We start from the raw sequence: 25,716 nt of genomic DNA, 5'->3' as shown, positions 1-25,716 counted from the left end.
AGGATATACCTTCTTCTCAGCTCCTCATGGTACTTTCTCCAAAATTGACCATATAATTGGTCAAAAAACGGGCCTCAACAGGTACAGAAAGATAGAAATAATCCCATGCGTGCTATCGGACCACCATGGCCTAAAACTGGTCTTCAATAACAATAAGGGAAGAATGCCCACATATACGTGGAAATTGAATAATGCTCTATTCAATGATAACCTGGTCAAGGAAGAAATAAAGAAAGAAATTAAAAACTTTTTAGAATTTAATGAAAATGAAGGTACAACATACCCAAACTTATGGGACACAATGAAAGCTGTGCTAAGAGGAAAACTCATAGCGCTGAGTGCCTGCAGAAAGAAACAGGAAAGAGCATATGTCAGCAGCTTGACAGCACACCTAAAAGCTCTAGAACAAAAAGAAGCAAATACACCCAGGAGGAGTAGAAGGCAGGAAATAATCAAACTCAGAGCTGAAATCAACCAAGTAGAAACAAAAAGGACCATAGAAAGAATCAACAGAACCAAAAGTTGGTTCTTTGAGAAAATCAACAAGATAGATAAACCCTTAGCCAGACTAACGAGAGGACACAGAGAGTGCGTCCAAATTAACAAAATCAGAAATGAAAAGGGAGACATAACTACAGATTCAGAGGAAATTCAAAAAATCATCAGATCTTACTATAAAAACCTATATTCAAGAAAATTTGAAAATCTTCAGGAAGTGGACAATTTCCTAGACAGATACCAGGTATCGAAGTTAAATCAGGAACAGATAAACCAGTTAAACAACCCCATAACTCCTAAGGAAATAGAAGCAGTCATTAAAGGTCTTTCAACCAAAAAGAGCCCAGGTCCAGACGGGTTTAGTGCAGAATTCTATCAAACCTTCATAGAAGACCTCATACCAATATTATCCAAACTATTCCACAAAATTGAAACAGATGGAGCCCTACCGAATTCCTTCTACGAAGCCACAATTACTCTTATACCTAAACCACACAAAGACACAACAAAGAAAGAGAACTTCAGACCAATTTCCCTTATGAATATCGACGCAAAAATACTCAATAAAATTCTGGCAAACCGAATTCAAGAGCACATCAAAACAATCATCCACCATGATCAAGTAGGCTTCATCCCAGGCATGCAGGGATGGTTTAATATATGGAAAACCATCAACGTGATCCATCATATAAACAAACTGAAAGAACAAAACCACATGATCATTTCATTAGATGCTGAGAAAGCATTCGACAAAATTCAACACCCCTTCATGATAAAAGTCCTGGAAAGAATAGGAATTCAAGGCCCATACCTAAACATAGTAAAAGCCATATACAGCAAACCAGTTGCTAACATTAAACTAAATGGAGAGAAACTCAAAGCAATCCCACTAAAATCAGGGACTAGACAAGGCTGCCCACTCTCTCCCTACTTATTCAATATAGTTCTTGAAGTTCTAGCCAGAGCAATCAGACAACAAAAGGAGATCAAGGGGATACAGATCGGAAAAGAAGAAGTCAAAATATCACTATTTGCAGATGACATGATAGTATATTTAAGTGATCCCAAAAGTTCCACCAGAGAACTACTAAAGCTGATAAACAACTTCAGCAAAGTGGCTGGGTATAAAATTAACTCAAATAAATCAGTTGCCTTCCTCTATACAAAAGAGAAACAAGCCGAGAAAGAAATTAGGGAAACGACACCCTTCATAATAGACCCAAATAATATAAAGTACCTCGGTGTGACTTTAACCAAGCAAGTAAAAGATCTGTACAATAAGAACTTCAAGACACTGAGGAAAGAAATTGAAGAAGACCTCAGAAGATGGAAAGATCTCCCATGCTCATGGATTGGCAGGATTAATATAGTAAAAATGGCCATTTTACCAAAAGCAATCTACAGATTCAATGCAATCCCCATCAAAATACCAATCCAATTCTTCAAAGAGTTAGACAGAACAATTTGCAAATTCATCTGGAATAACAAAAAACCCAGGATAGCTAAAGCTATCCTCAACAATAAAAGGACTTCAGGGGGAATCACTATCCCTGAACTCAAGCAGTATTACAGAGCAATAGTGATAAAAACTGCATGGTATTGGTACAGAGACAGACAGATAGACCAATGGAATAGAATTGAAGACCCAGAAATGAACCCACACACCTATGGTCACTTGATTTTTGACAAAGAAGCCAAAACCATCCAATGGAAAAAAGATAGCATTTTCAGCAAATGGTGCTGGTTCAACTGGAGGGCAACATGTAGAAGAATGCAGATCGATCCATGCTTATCACCCTGTACAAAGCTTAAGTCCAAGTGGATCAAGGACCTCCACATCAAACCAGACACACTCAAACTAATAGAAGAAAAACTAGGGAAGCATCTGGAACACATGGGCACTGGAAAAAATTTCCTGAACAAAACACCAATGGCTTATGCTCTAAGATCAAGAATCGACAAATGGGATCTCATAAAACTGCAAAGCTTCTGTAAGGCAAAGGACACGGTGGTTAGGACAAAACGGCAACCAACAGATTGGGAAAAGATCTTTACCAATCCTACAACAGATAGAGGCCTTATATCCAAAATATACAAAGAACTCAAGAAGTTAGACCGCAGGGAAACAAATAACCCTATTAAAAAATGGGGTTCAGAGCTAAACAAAGAATTCACAGCTGAGGAATGCCGAATGGCTGAGAAACACCTAAAGAAATGTTCAACATCTTTAGTCATAAGGGAAATGCAAATCAAAACAACCCTGAGATTTCACCTCACACCAGTGAGAATGGCTAAGATCAAAAACTCAGGTGACAGCAGATGCTGGCGAGGATGTGGAGAAAGAGGAACACTCCTCCATTGTTGGTGGGATTGCAGACTGGTAAAACCATTCTGGAAATCAGTCTGGAGGCTCCTCAGAAAATTGGACATTGAACTGCCTGAGGATCCAGCTATACCTCTCTTGGGCATATACCCAAAAGATGCCTCAACATATAAAAGAGACACGTGCTCCACTATGTTCATCGCAGCCTTATTTATAATAGCCAGAAAATGGAAAGAACCAAGATGCCCTTCAACAGAGGAATGGATACAGAAAATGTGGTACATCTACACAATGGAATATTACTCAGCTATCAAAAACAACGAGTCTATGAAATTCGTAGGCAAATGGTTGGAACTGGAAAATGTCATCCTGAGTGAGCTAACCCAAACACAGAAAGACATACATGGTATGCACTCATTGATAAGTGGCTATTAGCCCAAATGCTTGAATTACCCTAGATCCCTAGAACAAACGAAACTCAAGACGGATGATCAAAATGTGCATGCTTCACTCCTTCTTTAAATGAGGAAAAAGAATACCCTTGGCTGGGAAGGGAGAGGCAAAGATTAAAACAGAGACTGAAGGAACACCCATTCAGAGCCTGCCCCACAGGTGGCCCATACATATACAGCCACCCAATTGGACAAGATGGATGAAGCAAAGAAGTGCAGACCGACAGGAGCCGGATGTAGATCGCTCCTGAGAGACACAGCCAGAATACAGCAAATACAGAGGCGAATGCCAGCAGCAAACCACTGAGCTGAGAATAGGTCCCCCGTTGAAGGAATCAGAGAAAGAACTGGAAGAGCTTGAAGGGGCTCGAGACCCCAAAAGTACAACAATGTCAAGCAACCAGAGCTTCCAGGGACTAAGCCACTACCTAAATACTATACATGGACTGACCCTGGACTCTGACCCCATAGGTAGCAATGAATATCCTAGTAAGAGCACCAGTGGAAGGGGAAGCCCTGGGTCCTGCTAAGACTGAACCCCCAGTGAACTAGACTATGGGGGGAGGGCAGCAATGGGGGGAGGGTTGGGAGGGGAACACCCATAAGGAAGGGGAGGGGGGAGGGGGATTTTGCCCGGAAACCGGGAAAGGGAATAACACTTGAAATGTATATAAGAAATACTCAAGTTAATAAAAAAAAAAAAAAACAGGAAAAAAAAAAAAGAAGACATTAGAAGGAGCATTGTCTAGGATTTTAAGACATATGACATCTGATTTTTCTTCCTCTGGGCTCTTACACGATGGCTTTATGCATTTTGAATATATAATACTTTAGCATATTTGGAGATATGACATATTTTAATTCATGTATATATTGTATAAGAGTCAAACCAGAGTGATTAGCATACCTACCACTTTAGGCCTTACTATATTTCTCTGTATGGTGAGCTAGACTATGGGGGGAGGGCGGCAATGGGGGGAGGGTTGGGAGGGGAACACCCATAAAGAAGGGGAGGGGGAGGGGGATGTTTGCCCGGAAACCGGGAAACCGGGAAAGGGAATAACACTCGAAATGTATATAAGAAATACTCAAGTTAATAAAAAAAATTATCAGATCCTACTGCAAAAGCCTATATTCAACAAAACTTGAAAATCTGCAGGAAATGGACAATTTCCTAGAAAGATGGCAGGTACCAAAGTTAAATCAGGAACAGATAATCCATTTAAACAACCCCACAACTCCTACAGAAATAGAAGCAGTCATTACAGGTCTACCAACCAAAAAGAGCCCAGGTCCAGACGGGTTCAATGAAGAATTTTATCAGAGCTTCTTAGAAGACCTCATAACAATACTATCCAACAAATTCCACAAAATTGAAACGGATGGAGCGCTACCGAATTCCTTCTATGAAGACACAATTACTCTTACACCTAAACCACACAAACACTCAACAAAGAAAGAGAACTTCAGACCAATTTCCCTTATGAATATCAACGCAAAAATACTCAATAAAATTCTGGCAAACCGAATCCAAGAGCACATCAAAACAATCATCCACCATGATCAAGTAGGCTTCATCCCAGGCATGCAGGGATGGTTTAACATACAGAAAAACATCAAGGTGATCCATTATATAAACAAACTGAAAGAACAAAACCACATGATCATTTCATTAGATGCTGAAAAAGCATTTGACAGAATACAACACCCTTCATGATAAAAGTCCTGGAAAGAATAGGAATTCAAGGCCCATACCTAAACATAGTAAAAGCCATATACAGCAAGCAAGTAGTTAACATTAACCTAAGTGAAGAGAAACCTGAAGCAATCTCACTAAAATCAGGGACTAGACAAGGCTGCCCACTCTCTTCCTACTTATTTAATATAGTTCTTGAAATTCTAGCCAGACTCATCAGACAACAAAAGGAGACCAAGGGGATACAAATTGGAAAAGAAGAAGTCAAAATATCACTATTTGCAGATGATATGATAGTATATTTAAGCGATACCAAAGGTTCCACCAGAGAACTACTAAACCTGATAAACACCTTCAACAAAGTGGCAGGGTATAAAATTAACTCAAATAAGTCAGTAGTCTTCAGAAAAAAATAACAAGCCAAGAAAGAAATTAGGGAAATGACACCCTTCGTAATAGTCCCAAATAATATAAAATACACAGTGTGACTTTATCCAAGCAAATAAAAGATTTGTATGATAAGATCTTCAAGCCTCTAAAGAAAGAAATTGAAGAAGACCTCAGAAGATGGAAAGATATCCCATGCTCATGGATTGGCAGGATTAATATAGTAAAAATGGCCATTTTACCAAAAGTGATCTACAGATTCAATGCAATCCCTATCAAAATACCAATCCAATTCTTCAGAGAGTTAGACAGAACAATTTGCAAATTCATCTGGAATTACAAAAAACTCATCTTGAGGGAGGTATCCCAATCACAGAAAAACACACATGGTATGCACTCATTGATAAGTGGCTATTAGCCCAAATGCTTGAACAAGAATATCTTTGGCAGGGAATAGGGAGGCAAACTTTAGAACAGAGGCAGAAGAAACCCATTCAGAGCCTGCCCCACATGTGGCCCATACATATACAGCCACCAAACTAGATAAGATTGATGAAGCAAAGAAGTGCAGTCTGACTGGAAGCAGATGTAGATCTCTGCTGAGAGACACAGCCAGAATACAGCAAATACATGGGCGAATACCAGCAGCAAACCACTGAACTTAGAGCGGGACCGCCGATGAAGGAATCAGAGAAAGGACTGAAAAGACCTTGAAGGGGCTTGGGACTCCATATGAACAACAGTGCAAACCAACCAGAGCTTCCCGGGACTAAGCCATTACCCAAAGACTATATACATGGACTGACCCTGGGCTCCAACTGCATAGGTAGCAATGAATAGCCTAATAAGAGCGCCAGTGGAAGGAGAAGCCCTTGGTCCTGCCAAGACTGAACCCCCAGTGAACGTGATTTTTGGGGGGACAGCAGTAGTAGGGGGAGGATGGTGAGGGTAACACCCATATAGAAGGGGAGTGGGAGGTGTTGGAGGATGTTGGCATGGAAACCAGGAAAGGGAATAACAATTGAAATTTAAATAAGAAATACCCATGAGTATATATTTATAATCATGTTTTTTCATATTTTCTATATAAGATATTTTATAAATTTAAAATTATTTCATCATTGATGCTTCATTACTTAAAGTCTATTTTGAATAATATTAAGATAAACTCTTCTAGTCTTATTCAATCCTCATCTTCTCTTTTTACTTTTAAATTTCTTTTTAATATTTTTGGTATTTAGTTCTTAGATGAGTCTACTATAAATATCTTTAAAATAATTTAATGTACAATTTGCTGAATTCCATTTTTGATAATCAACATTTGTCTATGTATTCAAGTGGCTATAATAAATTGTATACCTCTATGACTTCAAGTGCCTTATCACCTTTTCTACCCAATTCAATATGTTTTCATTCTTTTATGTATTTGACTTATTAAAATTAATATTTGTGTTAAAAAATAAACGAAATATTCCAAACAAACAAGAATCGAGAAATCCTGTATTTGTCTATATAGGATTACTAGAAAATAGTACATCTTCAGCTCTTCACACTGGCAGTATTGTAGCCAATGAAGTTTATCTGAGGCATGATTATTGCTAATTGAAAAGATAGTGCATCTTCATATATCTGCAGGGATCTTCTCAAAAGGGTAGGTGAATACCTAGTAATTCTCACAGATATTTAATAATGACAGGAAAAGCATATTGATAGCAAGAATCTTTCCTAAAATGATTTTCTCTTCAGCCTTGTATATAGAAGCAAATCTGTCATGGATTATTTTAATCCAATGCAGATAATCTCAGGAAGATCATCTGCTAATTATTAGCTTACTGGATCCTGACATATGGACATCTAATTTTTTTAAAAAGAATTCAGAAATACACACTGGTAAAAGAATATATCTTCAACAAAAGCTGCTGGTCAAACTCGATGTCTTTATGTAGAAAATTTAAAATATATCTGTATTAATCACGCCTCACAAAACTCATTGCTGGTAGGAGTGCAAACTTCTATAGCCATTATGGAATTCAATATGGCAGTTCCTCAGAAAACTGGAAATTTATCAACCTCAAGATCCAGCTATCCCACCCTTTGGGTATATACCCAATGGTCACTCCTTCCTACTACAGGGATACTTGGTAAACTATGTTCTTTGAGGATTTGTTCATAATAGCTGAAAACTGGAAATAACTTGGATGTCCCTGAACCAAAGAACAGATAAAGAAAATGTGGTACATTTACACCATGAAGTATTATTAAGCTATTAAAACAATGACATCATGAAATTTGCTGCAAAATGGATGGAACTAGAAAAAATCATCTTTGGTGAGGTAAACCAGGCACAGAAAGACATATAGTATGTACTTACTTATACATAGATGATGGGTCTAAAGTAAAGGATAATTATGCCACAATCCACAGACCAGGAGAGATTAAGAGGAGGTTTCTGAGTCTGGATCACATGGATCTCCTTGAGAAAAGGAAATAGAATAAATTTTGTGAGTGGACTGGGAGAAGGTTGGGATAGATGTAGGATAGATGGCAAGGAAGGGATGAAGGGAAAGAGGATGGGGAGAGATGGCTGAAATGGGCAGAGCTTTAGGAGGCAAATGTGGAAACTGAGTACCATGGAAATTTCCTGGAATCTATAAGGGTAATTCTAATGAGGGCTTCTAGTAAAGGAGGATACAGATTCTGAACTTGAAGTGGAAATTTAAGGGTTCTTTGGAAATTCAGTCGTGTTACATGGGGTTTTGTTAGGGCAAACATGTGACGGTGCATTTTTCTAAAGTGGACAAGGTGTGAAAGGCTAAGGCAGACTAGTGAAGGAATGTTTCACTAAAGCAGACAGGGAAGAAAGGATGTTCTACTAAAGCAAGCATGTGAGAGGGCAGGTGATGAAGAATTCTTCTCTAAGGACACTCACGTATTGGTCCACCTTACATTGTATAGTTTAGCTGCATTTATCAGGACTCCATAAACATACCAAAGACCTTCTGTTAGTATGCCACAGCTTCTTGCCACTTCTGCAGACTCAGGGCTGATTGTTAGAGAGATGTCTACCGAGGCTGACTCACATGCTGAGGCAAGACACATACTGAAGCAAGATCTGTGGAGGACATGTGATGTTTGGATGGAGTATAAATAGAACTCAATAGTGATGGAGGCTAAGCTAGACTTTCTGGCAAAACTAGCTGTGCAACACTTATTGGTCTCATGTCTTTGCTGATCTTCACTTTCCTGAGAGAGGCAAAGCTGAGAATTTTCCTGGCATTACTATCCTCCCTGGACCCTTCTGCTGATGTGCGCTGAGACTGAGGCCTGACTGTTTCTACTAGGTAGTGCCATCACTGCTGCTAACCCAACTCTACTGAACTGGACTACTTCCATATCCATGAAGAGATTGTGAGTATATCCAGCTGCCACTGCTGACTCATGTGAACTGAACTGTTGATTTCCAGAAAACACAGATAGGGTTTGCTTTAAAGAACCCTTTCTAAACAAGTCCATTTCCCCTGTATCTTTTCTTTTCTACTACTTCTGGTGGCCAGTGTGCTAGAAAGGAGGTTAAAGCTTTTAAGAACCATCATTAAATATAGGCATTGAAAATTCTGACCACTATTGTAGCTAGGCAAGAATTCTAGTAATGACACTTGTGAAGTGTAAGTTTCTAGATATGTCAGATGATACAGACTCAAATGGTATTTTGCTGATATAGACTCAGGTCATGAAGCTGCCTCATGTGGTGTTTTGGAGAGATAAGTCCCGTGGGAAGACATGAGATGTTTGCATAAAGTATTAATAGGACGTAATAGACAGTGATGGTGTGCTTATACAGCAAGATTTGCAATGTTTCATTGGTCTCATGCCTTTGTCTTTGATGATTTTCACTTTTTTGGGAGAGGAATGACAGAGAATTTTACCTAGTGCCTCCTGTTCACACATGCCTGGCAGTTTCTGCTACATCATGCCACCTCTGCTGATTCATGTTTGTTACCTGACACTACTGAACTGGGCAGCTGGTATCCTGGCAAATGGAGATTGGAATCACTCCAAGGAACTATTTATAAATGGTCCACATCCCATTGTCCTATTTACAATCTTTTCTCCCCTACATTTGGATTGTGGGATAGAAGTGAGTATCATTGGAGAACATTTATTAAAAGTAGATTTTAAAAAATCAAAACCAGCTGACTTGGCACCAATTCAGCCACAAAACTTTCACTCTGCAATCTATTCTGCTTGCAAAGTGTGCAGGAGAACAATGAAGGAACAGAATTCATAGGAATGGCCAAAAAATATCTGCTTTAACTTGAGCCCCAAATGAAAGAGAGCCCATGGATGACACTGCCTGGGTGGCCAAGAACCAGATACTTTGTTGCCCAGAGGTCTAGGTCTAGAACCAAAGCACTGGGCTGAAATTTTTAAAAAGAGAAGACTCAACAAAATAATTCCTAATGATAGTGTGCTATACTCATAGATTGGTTTCTTGTCCAGGTGCTATCAGAGAAGCATCCTCCAGTGGCTGATAGGAGCAGGTGCAGACACCCACTGCCAGAAGTTAGGTGGAGATAGAGTCTATCTTAGAGGTCTCCATTGGATCCCTCCCCTTAGAGCTCAGGGTAGCCATGAAAAAAAGGAAAAGTAAAATTGGAGCAGTCACAACGCTGGGCCCATATTGGCTCACAAAGACTGAAGTGACAAGCATGGAGCCTAAATGGGGCTGCACTAGGTCCTCTGTGTATATGTTATGGCTGTTAGTTGTTTTTGTAGGACTCTTAACAATGGGAGTGGGTGTGTCTCTGAATCTTTCACCTGGTCTTGAGACACATTTCTCCTATTGGGTTGCTTTATCCAGCCTCAATATGAGGGCTTTATCATGTCTTACTGGATTTTGTTTTGTTGTGTTTGGCTGTTGTCTCACTGAGGCCTGCTCTTTTTCAGAAGGGAACTGGATGGGGAGTGAAATTGAGAGAAAGGGGAAGTAAGAGAGTACCAAGCTTGGAGGAGTGGAGGTAGGGGAAAATGTGATCAGGATATATTATATAAGAGAAGAACCTACTTTCAATAATAAGAAATGAAAATTGAAATATGATTAGGTAACAAAGCATAAGGATTATAATGAAATTACATATATTTACTGACAGTGAAAACATTTAAAATTTGTTAATATTTTATCACACAAAAATAAAGATAGATAGGATGTAATAACATGAATAGCTCAGTAAGTTGGAAACAAAGAGAAAGTCATAGATACTAATCTACAATCTTCATAATTATGTGTATTATTTAAAATTTATAAGATTTTATAATACAATATATATGAAATACTAAAATGTTTGAGAGCACAGATATTTTTAAAATCTCTTTGAGAGAATAACAAAGAAGGAAATCCCACATTGTACAGTACTGTACCACTGAGCTATGCCCACTCTGTATTTTCTTAATTGGATTATGGCATAAGACAGTGAGAATTTCATAATGAAAAATTTACCTCCTTCTTGCCATAATGGTAATGTTAATTAAAGTATGCATATAATGAGAATATAAAATAAACAAGTAGTTTTTCTAGAAATTTAAAAACAGGATAGCATCGAACAATTGTCAGAAAATAATTTCTTGATTTAGTCAAATAAATATTTACTTCTCTATATCTGATGTATACCATATTGTATTTTGATAAACAGTGAAATAAATACTATAGTCCAGCATGTAAAGATAGTAATTTTCAATAATTTTGTAAAATAAGTTTTATTATAATATTACACTAACAAATGAAGCATGATACACATTTATAGTAAATAGCGTGATGTATTTATAAACACATACATTATAAAATTATTAAACAAAATATCTCTACATGTGTATAATTTATATACACGCTTATTTTATGAAGAGAATATTTGAAATCTATTCTGTTTACTGCTTACAAAATGTAATAGCATATTTATACTAAAAAAGAAAGAGAGAGATTTTTTTTGAAATTTTGAGATTATATCTTAACCCAGTCATAATGGTCATATTGATGCTAGTGCAAACTAGTGAAACCACCATGGAAAACAGTGTCTGAGTTCCTCAAAGAGTTAGAAGTATATCTACTTCATGATCCAACTAAACCATTGTTGGGATATAGCCAGACATGTGTCCTTTTACTGTCCTTTTACAATACATGTCCATTGTTGTTTTGAGTGATGTAACTCAGACCCAGAAAAACAAATGCTGCATGTTTTTCTTATATTTGTATTGCATGATATTTGCGATATTTCACATTGTGAACCCCGAGATTGTATACTGGAAAAATATTTCTCTAGTTGTGGTGTGTCTCATCATTAGCACACACCTTTAATCCAAGAGTGTTGCAGGATATTTGATCACACTATGAGATTGTGCATTGAAAAGCCCTGTCTGTAGTTGTGGTGTGGCTCAGTCCTTGCACACACCTTTAATCCAAGAGCTTTATGTTTATTGTAAAGATAATTGAATAAAGTTGACTGTAGGTCAAGAAATGTAGCAAGCAACCAGTTGACATGGAGAGGAAGTAGGAAAAAACCATAGAGAGTGAGAATTCAGGAGGACAGATAGAGATGCATAGGAAGTAGAAAGGGGGCATGTTCACTTGGAAGTGGTTTAAAATCAGTGTAGAGAAGGAGAACTTGTTTTTTCCTTCTGGGACATTAGTTGGAGAGGAAGGTCTGCCTCTCTGAGCTAGCATGCTCTCACTACAGTTTAAGTCTCCTGATTCTTCATTTGATAAAATCAAACCTTGAGATTTTGCTTGAAAAATAATGTGTGTATGCTAGATTTGAATCCGTTGATATGCATATTTAAAGTACAGTACCACAGAAGTCAGGAAACTAGTACTGGACAATTAGAGAGTGCTTTTAAAAAAAGAGACATAAAACATAGCTAGTATAAAGGATGAATGGGAATAATAAAATAAGAAGGATTATTACTGTATAAACGTCCTAAAGCATACATAAACATATGAAAAAAACGTTTAAAGTCACCATGTACTGGGGACAATGACTTTTTAGACAATGTATACTATCAAATAAAAGTACCAGCTCCAGGAATGTGTTACCTCTTTTGGAGTTGTTGGTTGGTGGAGTCCACAAACATTACAAATTATTTCCAATGCTATTGGTAACCCTCTAGAACTTAATAGTAAGACCCTGTTACTAAAGACACCATATATTTGAGTGATAGAGCAAGGAGAAATAAAACTGATATGTATCTGAAAGTTTCATATCTGCTCTGGGTTTTTAGAGTTCTGAAAGTTAAAAATTCTATAGTGATACATAAAGTAAAGCCTTTATGTCTGGCTTTAAGTGCATTGTATAGTGAAGTCTTTGAGTGGAATATTTTAACAAAGCCATTGCTATGTTCTGGTCAGTCAGTGGTGGTCAATTATTTTGAGACTGTTTGAACCTTGAAGAAGTGATGTACCTCTAAAGAATTTGTATTTGGTGCTACATGAAAACATGCAGCTGCACCAACCTTGGTCCTAAGACACTCCTGGCAAACTTGAAATTCTTACTTTTGATTATGGCTACTCATGGTCAAAATGGCCTTGATTTGCATGTGTTTTGTATTCTTGTAGGCAGCAAGGACAAGATGACTTTGGTGTGTAGAACATTTCCCAACCCCAATTAACTTTGTATAAAGTTTGAATAAAATAACTGGGGTGAAATAGTTGGGTGTCAGTCTTTTCCAAAAAGGCTGAACCCCTCTGTTCCTTCAGGACAGAAATGAAGGCCTAGCATCCTGGTGTGCTTCTCTCTCTAATGTGCTACCTAAAACCAACATCAATCAATAAATTCTACTGGGAAGAAAAGTTACCATTAGTCTTATCAAAAGGTTAACTCTGTAAACTATAACATGCCTGGCATGGTATCTCTACTGGTTCAGTAATGATCCAAATTCTATGGGAGTATCCATAAATTTCTGCTTGGATTTAAGGCCTACTCCACATCATGAAAATATGCTCCAAAATATACAAAGAACACAAGAAGTTAGACCGCAGGGAGACAAATAACCCTATTAAAAATGGGGTTCAGAGCTAAACAAAGAATTCACAGCTGAGGAATGCCGAATGGCTGAGAAACACCTAAAGAAATGTTCAACATCTTTAGTCATAAGGGAAATGCAAATCAAAACAACTCTGAGATTTCACCTCACACCAGTGAGAATGGCTAAGATCAAAACCTCAGGTGACAGCAGATGCTGGTGAGGATGCAGAGAAAGAGGAACACTCCTCCATTGTTGGTGGGATTGCAGACTGGTACAACCATTCTGGAAATCAGTCTGGAGGTTCCTCAGAAAATTGGACATTGAACTGCCTGAGGATCCAGCTATACCTCTCTTGGGCATATACCCAAAAGATGCCTCAACATATAAAAGAGACACGTGCTCCACTATGTTCATCGCAGCCTTATTTATAATAGCCAGAAACTGGAAAGAACCCAGATGCCCTTCAACAGAGGAATGGATACAGAAAATGTGGTACATCTACACAATGGAATATTACTCAGCTATCAAAAACAACGAGTTTATGAAATTCGTAGGCAAATGATTGGAACTGGAAAATATCATCCTGAGCGAGCTAACCCAATCACAGAAAGACACACATGGTATGCACTCATTGATAAGTGGCTATTAGCCCAAATGCTTGAATTACCCTAGATCCCTAGAACAAACGAAACTCAAGACGGATGATCAAAATGTGAATGCTTCACTCCTTCTTTAAATGAGGAAAAAGAATACCCTTGGCAGGGAAGGGAGAGGCAAAGATTAAAACAGAGACTGAAGGAACACCCATTCAGAGCCTGCCCCACATGTGGCCCATACATATACAGCCACCCAATTAGACAAGATGGATGAAGTAAAGAAGTGCAGAGTGACAGGAGCCGGATGTAGATCGCTCCTGAGAGACACAGCCAGAATACAGCAAATACAGAGGCGAATGCCAGCAGCAAACCACTGAACTGAGAATAGGACCCCCGTTGAAGGAATCAGAGAAAGAACTGGAAGAGCTTGAAGGGGCTCGAGACCCCATATGTACAACAATGCCAAGCAACCACAGCTTCCAGGGACTAAGCCACTACCTAAAGACTATACATGGACTGACCCTTGACTCTGACCTCATAGGTAGCAATGAATATCCTAGTAAGAGCACCAGTGGAAGGGGAAGCCCTGGGTCCTGCTAAGACTGAACCCCCAGTGAACGTGATTGTTGGGGGGAGGGCGGCAAGGGGGGGAGGATGCGGAGGGGAACACCCATAAAGAAGGGGAGGGGGGAGGGGGATGTTTGCCCGGAAACTGGGAAAGGGAATAACACTTGACATGTATATAAGAAATACTCAAGTTAATAAAAAAAAAAGAAAGAAAGAAAGAAAGGCACAGGAATCACAACAGGCCTTGATTCGGGGACCCTCCTAAGGATGGCTCCAAGAACTGAAAGACCGGAGGTGGTGTATTTATCCTCCATCTCAGCTGCTGTCTGTTGAAGGTAACCTAGCAACTGCATATCGACCCTTGGAGGCATGATCGAATTATATTTGGGCTTTGGCAGACTTGATAGCTAAATTAGCTGAATTTACCCTTCTCTTTAATGAACATTTTCAAGACAGTTATCAAAGCCTGGTAACAGGTAACTAACCATTGGTGTATCTGTGTAATTCTCATTGGCCTTTCCTATGCAAACACTAGGACTACCGCATACTTTCCTTACCATCTAAATTTCCCCCATCCTGAGACCTGTTGAGTGACAATTCATTAAGAATCATTAGCACTCAACAACAACGACGACGACGACGACGACAACAACAACAACAACTCCCATGGGAGGCAGAGGAGCTGTCCCTGATTTGCTTTGTGCTGGTGGATCCTGTTGCCCTAACTGCGCTGTCTTGTCTATTGAGCCTAGTCCTGCAGTGACTTATATGCTCATGGTGGTAGGAGGTTGGGGGGATGAATCCTGGAGGGGTCCCCTTGTCAGAGGAGAGGGAGAATAGAGACAGGAGCTGCAAGAAAGGAGGAGAAGGAGGCTGATATTGAAATGTAAAACAAATTGATTAGACATAGATGATAGATAGATAGATAGATAGATAGATAGATAGATAGATAGATAGATAGATAGACAGACAGACAGACAGACAGATAGACAGAGATATTTAAAAAACCTTATTAGACTGAGATACAATATGAACCCCTCAAAATTAATGAGGGAAATAAACAAAACCCAAAGCCTGAAGAAGCTTACAGAATTGTTGAGTATATATTTCACAAGAAGATAGTAGATGGGCATCATTATGGATGTGTCTTTTCTGGAATAAATTAACTTTTACTTTTTTAAAAAAGGTCCCTTGTTAGTCTGACTGTGAGGGCTCTAACACCAAAAATTCTATCATTTACAACTTGTCTTCACTTGTCTCTCAGCTTGAGCTTTGCCTACAACAATATAGCTGACAAGAATCTGGACACAGGTACACTGAGAAATGTCTCAGGGACTTTGAGGAAGTATAAGGATTATGAAACCAAGGCATAGTACTTAACTTAAAGGAACATTTTGAGTTAATTAAGGCCTGATTCTGATTATCTCAATGGCTCTTCTGAGAAATAGCTATTAGCTATCTGATTGTTCCAGTGGAGCAAGATAAATCACATATGTATAGCCTCCCAATCTCCATTTTTATAAAGCATTGACCCTCTTTAGGTTAACTCCCTCCTGTCAAGCTTATGAAAGGACAGGCAGATGCATGGGCAATCAGAATAATAGAAATAGACACTCACTTGATGTAGGACAGTGACATCACCAGGTTGGGCTGGTAAAGTTAAGAAACAATTCACCACAGCTATGGTGGAATAGAGTGGGGGGCATGCAGCCTGGGCTTCTAGAGAGACGTTCTTGCAACTCAGTCACAGTCTCACACTCAGAAAACCTGCATCTAACGTGGTACCACGGAAACCACAAGCCAGAACATATCTTCACAAAGTAGTACCCAGGTACACCTCAGGGCATCCTTTAAACTGTCACAGCTAGGTTTCTCTCCTGGTCTTCTCTGTCCAATCTTAACTACAAGCAAAGCTTATCTTATATCCAACCTGCTCCATAAGAGAAAACACCCATTGCTGTTTAAACTGGAAAGTGACAAGGTAGAAACTTTCTAAATTTCCAGGCACATACTACTTGTTGACAATCATTATACAATCTCTATTTTTATGTCATTTTTATAGAATAAAAGAATATTCATGAATTACTGAAATCATTTGTATTTAGTTTGTGAGGCATTCATACATGTATACAGTGAAAATTGATCACATCTAGTCTGATTTCCCTCTATCCAACTGCTGCCTTGTCTCTCACAATGTTTACTCTTCATGATTCTTTTTAGGATAACCCACTAAGTTGAGTTCATAATCCTCATCTGTGCATGGATGTAAGGCCATCCACTGAATACAGGGAACCTGACAGAGGCTGTGGGTTGATGTCTGTGTACAGGTGAGGGCAGGCACAAGATAAGGCAAGGCCTGTGATTGGGCAGTAGAGAAAAAAAAAAGACAGGCTGAGAATTTTAGAGATTGGACAGATAGTACAGAGAGGGGTAAAGAAGGAAGATGAAGGAAGAGAAGGATGACCCAGATCCCTGAGTCTTTAAATAGCCACAGGTAGCTATGAATATCTTATAAGGAATGGATAATTACAGGACAATTTGTCTTATCTAGCTGGGAAGTTTATATCAACATCAATTGTCTCTGAGTTTATTGTGTGGGAATTTTGTGGGCTGAGAATTTACTGAAATAAACTGATTGATAAATTTAAAAAAAAAAAAGACACATGCTCCACTATGTTCATCGCAGCCTTATTTATAATAGCCAGAAGCTGGAAAGAACCCAGATGCCCTTCAACAGAGGAATGGATACCGAAAATGTGGTACATCTACACAATGGAATATTACTCATCTATCAAAAGCAATGACTTTATGAAATTCGTAGGCAAATGGTTGGAACTGGAAAATATCATCCTGAGTGAGGTAACCCAATCACAGAAAAACACACATGGTATGCACTCATTGATAAGTGGCTATTAGCCCAAATGCTTGAATTACCCTAGATGCCTAGAACAAATGAAACTCAAGACGGATGATCAAAATGTGAATGCTTCACTCCTTCTTTAAAAGGGGAACAAGAATACCCTTGGCAGGGAATAGAGAGGCAAAGATTAAAACAGACACAGAAGGAACACCCATTCAGAGCCTGCCCCACAGTTGGCCCATGCATATACAGCCATCCAGTTAGACAAGATGGATGAAGCAAAGAAGTGCAGACTGACAGGAGCCAGATGTAGATCTCTCCTGAGAGACACAGCCTGAATACAGCAAACACAGAGGCGTATACCAGCAGCAAACCACTGAATTGAGAATAGGACCCCCGTTGAAGGAATCAGAGAAAGAACTGGAAGAGCTTGAAGGGGCTCGAGACCCCATATGTACAACAATGCCAAGCAACCACAGCTTCCAGGGACTAAGCCACTACCTAAAGACTATACATGGACTGACCCTGGACTCTGACCTCATAGGTAGCAATGAATATCCTAGTAAGAGCACCAATGGAAGGGGAAACCCTGGGTCCTGCTAAGACTGAACCCCCAGTGAACTAGATTGTTGGGGGGAGGGCGGCAAGGGGGGAGGATGGGGAGGGGAACACCCATAAATAAGGGAAGGGGGGAGGGGGATGTTTGCCCAGAAACCGGGAAAGGGAATAACACTCAAAATGTATATAAGAAATACTCAAGTAATAAAAAAAAAGAAAAGAAAATATGCCTGGCATAGTTGATAAGGCTATAAATACGATACCATGTATAACATAGGTTATATGTGAAAATCTATAGCTAGTACTCAAGTAAATGGACATAATTTTAACCCAACTCCTAAAAATGTACCTTAAAACCTATAAATAAGTATATCTTTTGGCATCCTAAGAGAAGCTTCATGCAACAGATGGCAATTAATATAGATAATATTAATAATAGGTCAGTGTTCAGAGATAAGAGATTGTAGAGTTCTTAGTCACAAATGAAACATCTATATCTCATCCCTTCTTCCAAGGTCCAGGAATCATCTAAGAAGAAGGAGCAGAGAGAGTGGAAGCACAAGTAGAGGAGATTAGGACTACAGAATGCTATTATTCAGACATAACGTAACTATTGCACTCATGAACTCGGCAGCTGCAGAAGATCAACCCAGCAAAAATTTCAACGTAGATGACAAAAACACTCATGAGGCTTTTGATGCTGAACTATTGACAACTGGTTTCTCCTGAGAGGTGGGAGAATCTCTCAATTTTCTTTGGGGATATGTCAACTGGTAGCCAGTTCATTCTACATTCAATGACCAAACCCCCATTTACATTTGGACAGCAATAATTATACTCAATGGGTTATTATAAAAAGCAAGATGACATTAGGTTAGGAGACAGATTTGGGGGTGGTACTTCTGAAGGAGTGGTGAGAAGAAGCAAGGAGTGGAATTGATCATATTTCATGTTTGCATGTATGAAATTTACAAATAATAAATGAAAAACATTTTAGGCACTAGTACACTTGGGGGTGTTACAAAAACTTTTGGGTTCTTTTAACTTTGGTGTTTATATTCCATGATTGTATTTGTCAAATCTTACAAAGCTGTAAACTAAGAACAGACTGGTTTTACTGTATTTAACTTAGCCTTTTTGAAAACAAAACAGAAATAATGATATTAACGAATGATTATGATGCTTTTCATGCTTGGCTTCTGTACCTCAGTAAATACTATAATGAAGTCTTATTCTGTGTGATCATTTTTATGGCTTTACACTTTTTAAAATATAAATGTGGGTAGACAGTTCAGAGTAAGAGCACTTGCTGGTTTTCAAATGGACTTGAGTTCTGGTCCCAGTTCCCACTTCACACCTGTCTGTAACTCCAGCTTCAGGAACTTCTGGCCTTTAAATGGAGCTTCATTGAAATGAACATAGGTCCAAACAAACACAAGCTCATTCACATAATTTAAAACAGTTCATCTTTAAGATTATAAATATAAATAGTTTTGGATTTCAGGAGTTAAATATTACAATTATTAAATATTTTTGAGCTCAGCAAGGCTCCTTATACATCGTACGTCCAATAGATATTACTTTTCTTCTTCTACAGTTATTTAACTGAGAGTCTTTGGAGAGAGTTCTGTTTCCTTTTCATTTAATTTCATTCTCTTAAGAAAGTTCAGCTATGCCCTAGGAGTCTATGTGAGCAGTTTTATTTCCTCAACATTTAAAACCCATATCTTTCTCATCTATTTCTGACATTAATAAAAAATTGTCAACTAAATATGTTTACATAATCCACAGCCTTTCTTTGTTTATGGGAACATTTGAAAGATGTTAATGAATATTGACTCTTTATAACTCTAGTATTATGCAGATTTATTTTTAATTTATCACCTAATACTTGGAAAATGGAGCTTTCCTTTTTCTAACCACCACCAAATTTAAGACGTGAACAGACATAGAAGCTGTCCTAAGTCTCTCGATGTTAAGGAAGAGAGACTCTCATATCTACAAATTTCAAATGGAATAGCCATAAGGGAGTTGGAAATCATCCAAGGAACATAAAAAGGGAAGTAGAGTTCTAAAAACCCTGAGAATTTGGCCTAGTTTCTCAGCTGGAGAAATGACCATGAGGATATCCATGCACATCTATTCAATTAGAAATGAAGAAATTGACTGCCAGTGTTTCCTTAAGGTTACAAAAAAAAACTAGAAAAGATAGCTAGTGTGCCTATAGTCTCAATACTTAGGAGGATAAAGAAGTTGGATACTGTATTCAGAGGAAGGCCCAGAGCTCATTTAGTTACAGAAGAACTTCTGAAAGGAAAAGCCAAGAAACTGCCCCAAGAGAATTCATTAAATTTTATATTCCTAGACCAGTATCTCCAAGGGGAGCTTTTCTTCTGGGAGATAAGTCTCTCTGAAAATATTCACAGGAGAAAAAAAAAGGTCCTGGGCTCAGAAGACCAAAAAGAATCTCCTCAAAAAAACTCTAGCTTACTCAGGCCTCAGATACATTTAGGTGAGGTTCAAAAGCATCCTTTGGACATCTCTCCTAATTTCAAATTTCTATATGCCATTTTTATCTGTGTTGCCAGAAAGAAACAAGAGTAAATAAACATGATAATCTGAACCCAAAGGCAGTCCAGTAATTGACACAAAGAAACATCCCCTAAATTTAGCCTGCTATGTGAAAGCAATTTCTACAAATTCTCACACTTAGAACCAGGAAAAATATCTTACTGCATATTACATCACCCAAAGGTGCTTAACAGTCTGGCTGAATCCACTGATACATCTAGTATACATCTGCCGATCAGAGGAAAGACAGGAACAGCCTTAACAACTGATGTTGGATGCACTTGGACATACTTCACTAACAGCAAAAATAATTAAGTAATACCAAAAAAGCGGCATCCTCTGTCTTGAAGCTGTCCAAGTGTAGCTGGAGAAGTCAAGCAGGAGGCTTCTCAACAGGCAAGGTAAGAATTTCATTTCTATTTTATTGAAATGTGTAGTCTCTAAGTGTGGCTAATCAAAACACAGAATCCAAAGCCAACCCTAAGACCTTGAGCTGCTTTGTCAGATTTGCTACATCTTTGGGCTCTATTGCCCTTCCATATCTTTTAAGTGTTACAGTGCTAATGGTACCCAGAGAAGTCAACAGAGACTAATGAAATATTAATGTACATATGCCAAGATACGGGTGAATGATCTCTGTAAGGACACTTGACTTCCACATCTTTATTATCATGCTCTGAGTTGGCTTTAGTGGTACTGTTGCATGCAGATCACAGGCTCCCATAGTTCTGACACTACTACTGACTTTGGTGGATTCACTGTAAGATTGGGTACCATGCACCAATCAGATTTTTTCAAAATAGAGAGACTGGTCTCATTCCTGTTTCTACATAGTGCAATTACTCTCGACTTACAAGAGGGAAATTGGAACATTGACATTTAAGGCTATCTTTGAATAGGATTTGGGGGCTATAGCACAATATAAAATAGCTATTTTAGTTGTTTTTAATAATTTCTTATGAGAAAAATACAGACTAATTTTCTATGAAATGATGTTATATTTCTTAGTCTTTATAGTTATACTATAATTTGATAAAAACAAAGATGTTCAAATTAATTCCAAAATTTTAACTCTAATAGCAACATTTTCTTAAATATAATACTACATAATTTTAGAGAATTTGTATTCCTTTCTGGGGATCATGGAAAAAATGGGAAACTGAGCAAAAAAGATAACAGGGGAAAAATATGATTTCCAATGTGATTAGCCACAAACAGATGTGGACTGATGGGATATAGAAAATGAGCCTTAAATAGACTGAGTAGATAGATAGATGATAGATAGATAGATAGATAGATAGATAGATAGATAGATAGATAGATAGATAGATAGATAGATACCCATGGATATCTCTCTCTCTCTTTGTGTGTGGGTGTGTGTGTGTGTGTGTGTGTACTCACACACATGTGTAACAATAACAGTTAAAGATAAGATGTCATGAATTTAAGAGACAGTAGGGAACATGAAGAAGTTGAGGGGGAGAATGAGCGTAAACACAGTACTCATGCATGAAATTCTCAAAAAATATAAATTAAACTTCAAAAAGAATTTTAAAAGATTTAAAAATGTGAAAATCAAGAAGCAAAGCTATTCACTAGTGTAAAAGATATATAAAGTCATCATGGGAATCCTAAGGGGCTTCTAATATCACAAAACTAGAGCCCATATTAGCCCAAGTTCACAGAGCCTGGGCCATCTGTTTCTAGGCAGGTAAGCAGACCACAAAGAATGGAGCTCTGGAACTCGACCTTGGGAAGTGGCTTCATCTTGGTGGGGATTCTAGATGGCAGTGGCTCTCCTGAACTGCTCTGTGCCACAATCACAGCCCTGTACTTCTTAGCCCTAACCAGCAATGGACTACTGCTGCTTGTCATTACCATGGATGCCCGGCTCCACGTGCCCATGTATCTTCTACTTGGACAGTTATCTCTCATGGACCTACTTCTCACTTCAGTTATCACTCCCAAGGCTGTTGTAGACTTTCTCCTCAAAGACAACACCATATCCTTTGGAGGTTGTGCCCTTCAGATGTTTCTAGAACTGGCACTGGGTAGTGCAGAGGACCTTCTTCTAGCCTTTATGGCCTATGATAGGTATGTAGCTATTTGTCAACCTCTGAACTACACAATCTTAATGAGTCACAAAGTCTGCTGGCTCATGATAGCCACCTCATGGATCCTGGCATCCCTCAGTGCTCTAGGATATAGCATCTACACCATGCAGTATTCCTTCTGCAAATCTCGTATGATCAATCACCTGTTCTGTGAGATACCCCCATTGCTGAAGCTGGCCTGTACAGACACATCCAGATATGAACTTATGGTTTATTTGATGGGTGTGATTGCACTACTTCTTCCTCTTGCTGCCATCCTGGCCTCCTACTCACTAATTCTGTTCACTGTGCTCCACATGCCCTCAAATGAGAGCAGGAAAAAAGCCCTTGTCACCTGCTCTTCCCACCTGACTGTGGTTGGGATGTGGTATGGTGGTGCTTCCTTCATGTATGTTCTACCCAGTCCCTTCCACACCGCCAAACAAGACAATATCAGCTCAGTTTTCTACACGATTGTTACTCCAGCTCTGAATCCCCTCATCTACAGCCTGCGGAATAAGGAGGTCACTGGAGCTTTGAAGAGAGTCCTGAGGAAACGATTGTCAACACAGCCTAACCTCTAGGTAGCTCTAGCAGGTCCCTTTTAAACTTAATTATTCTAGAAAGTCTGAATTCTGTTGTGAATGAAACATTTCTGCTATACCCTAGAGTAAGAAGTATGTCTTTTGGCAGAGAAGCATGGAATGACAAGGAAGTGTGGCATCCTTTGGAAATGCTTTGTGAATATTTTCAGGAGATATTGGAGAATCTAGTGACTTGTCATATATGGACACAAAGACCAGGTTTATGTCCAGGTAGTAAATGGCATTTAAATGTTATAAAGTGATTGGAAATTGGAAAATTTTGTAGATAATAAAGTATAATTGTAATGAGAATCAGATTATATTTCAAGTATGTGATTCAAACAACAACCAGGAAAAATTCTTGAGTTTTGTATACAGTTTTAGAAAAAAAAATTAATCACAGTTTCGCTGAATGTTGAATTAGCATCAGCCTTCATGATGATTTGATAGATGTCATCCATGGAATATGGGGTGTGTGTGTGTGTGTGTGTGTGTGTGTGTGTGTGTGTGTGTGTGTCTATGTGTGGTACAGATTTCTTTTCTTCATTTTATTTTCAGTGGTGGGAACTGAACTGAACCAAACATTTATATTTCTTTCTTTATGTTAATAGTCAATGCTTTTCCAATTTTTCCCAACATATCTTGAAATATATCAAAAATGCCTAGGGTCCATATGATTAATATGTGCATCTGGTTTAAATATTGTACAATGTGTCCATGTGAAAAAGCATCATCTAGTTACTCATGAATATGCAAAATTTCAGAAGTTTTGTATCCATAAATTCCTGGTTAGAATTACCATCTTTGAGAAATGACAACAAACACTGCCTTGGATGTTGTATGAGGGACACTATACAGTAAGGTGGAAAAGCTAATGTATGCAGCCTAGATGTAATCTATGAAAATGAGTCTAGATATTTCTCCAAAATATGAATAGAACTAATATATGACCCAGTGATGGCACCTCTGGGCATATATCTAATGGACTCTACATCCTACCATAAAGACTCTTGAAAATTTATGTTCATTGCCACTTTATTCACAATAGAAAACAGAATCACTGTAGATGTTCATTAATGGAAGAATGAATAATCAAAATTTAGAATGTATATACTATAGAAGTTTGTTCATTTGAAAAAAAATGAAATAATGGATATGGTAGTTAAATTGATGGAACTGTAAAAAAAATTATACCAAGTGAGATAACACAGATACAGAAAAAAAGGGCATATGTTCTCTCTTATCTGTGGCTCCCAGCTCTCAATCCTTACTTCATGTGTTTAACCTAGAGTATTTGTAAAGCTAGGAAACTAGAAAGGGGACATTGGGAGACACGCTGTAGGCAGTGTGGTTTGGCAGAACATGGTGATCTGAAAGTAGAAAGATAAGAAATTAGCGGGAGGAAGGTTAAAGCAGAGAAGTAGGAAGATGGAAGTGAGGGAAAGTTGAAAAGTGTATAAAAATGTTGAAACCTAGTGTCTTATAAAAGTACAGTAAAAATAGAATTTATAAAGGTGTTTCAAAGGATAAATAAGTTTAAATTGAAAGGATAACAGGAATAAGCAGTGTAACTTATTTTCTTGTTAATTTAATGATCTTACTAAGGGAGGTCATGTTGTGTTTACAAAAATTGGATAATTATGTCATGCTCATGTTTAACTCAGAGGATGTATTATAGCAATTTATTGATAACGCTAAATAAAATTATTTTAAGTTGCTATCACAAAACCTGAATATAGAATAGTGCTTACCAGATGCTGGAGAAAGATGGTGAGGGACAGGATCAGGAAAGTATTGATCATCATTGATGGGTACAGAGTTGCAGTCACGTAGCAGCAACATCACACAACTTCTGATGTGATGTGGAACAGTAGTGTGAAAATGCATAAAATTAGTGTGCAGTGCTTCTTAAAACCAAAAAGTCAGAATTTTGAAAGTTTTAACCATAAGTCAATAATAAATATTTGAGAGGATAAGTATTTACTCTGATTTTAAGGTTATTCAATGTATACTTATATAAAAAAATAACACAGACCAATACCAACTCATACAATATCATGCATTTTTGTAGTACATAAAATAAGTAATGATTTCTTTCTAAAATCAATACAAGTCACTATACTAGAAATAAGTCAAGTTCATGTAAAATCCCAGAGATAATCCCTATGTACAGGTAGTGGATGTCTATCATTTTTGATGCAGGCACTCACTTAACTTAGTGTTCATGTAGAAGTTTGTTTCATCTGATGGAGGCGCACAGGCATCTTTTCTCCTTATGGTAGACTTACAGGTACTGTAAGGTAGCTAATGTGGCAGCCTTACAAAGCAATGGGAGAGAGACAACACAAGGGCTGGAACTCAGTGCATCTCATCTTCCTGTTAATTTTAATGTGAATGTAGCCTTTTAGAATTAAGGTCTGAAAGCTATAAATCCATTCTAATACCACATTTATTTTACAGCATTGTTGTTAGGACTAAATAACACCTATAAATACCTTCAACTAGATGTCTGGAATAT

At 38.1% G+C, this 25,716-nt stretch overlaps 1 protein-coding gene, 1 long non-coding RNA gene and 1 pseudogene across 3 annotated transcripts in view; 2 read left to right on the top strand and 1 right to left on the bottom strand.

Moving 5' to 3' along the window:
• The window catches only part of LOC120099902 (uncharacterized), a 148,485-nt gene extending 123,360 nt beyond the window's left edge, over window positions 1–25,125 (bottom strand). For both annotated transcript variants that reach the window (XR_010063124.1, XR_005499360.2), the window contains exons 1-3: window positions 24,950–25,125; window positions 8,346–8,468; window positions 7,728–7,829 (exon numbers count right to left, since the gene is read on the bottom strand). This is a non-coding gene — a long non-coding RNA (uncharacterized LOC120099902). The remainder of the gene's footprint in view (window positions 1–7,727; window positions 7,830–8,345; window positions 8,469–24,949) is intronic.
• LOC120100116 (U4 spliceosomal RNA) lies at window positions 6,898–7,048 on the top strand (annotated as a pseudogene).
• Window positions 22,251–23,198, top strand: Or2ag16 (olfactory receptor family 2 subfamily AG member 16). Its single transcript, NM_001000192.1, has one exon. The coding sequence runs from the start codon at window positions 22,251–22,253 to the stop codon at window positions 23,196–23,198; it is 948 nt and encodes a 315-aa protein (NP_001000192.1).
• Window positions 25,126–25,716: the final 591 nt, after the last annotated feature.

The sequence above is a fragment of the Rattus norvegicus genome, chromosome 1 (assembly GCF_036323735.1).
Source record: "Rattus norvegicus strain BN/NHsdMcwi chromosome 1, GRCr8, whole genome shotgun sequence".
Lineage (NCBI taxonomy): Eukaryota > Metazoa > Chordata > Mammalia > Rodentia > Muridae > Rattus > Rattus norvegicus.
This window is presented reverse-complemented; position numbering and strand designations above follow the sequence as displayed.

Bases quoted from the DNA above. Each gene is read 5' to 3' on its own strand.
- Or2ag16 (NM_001000192.1), top strand. From the start codon at position 22,251: ATGGAGCTCTGGAACTCGACCTTGGGAAGTGGCTTCATCTTGGTGGGG.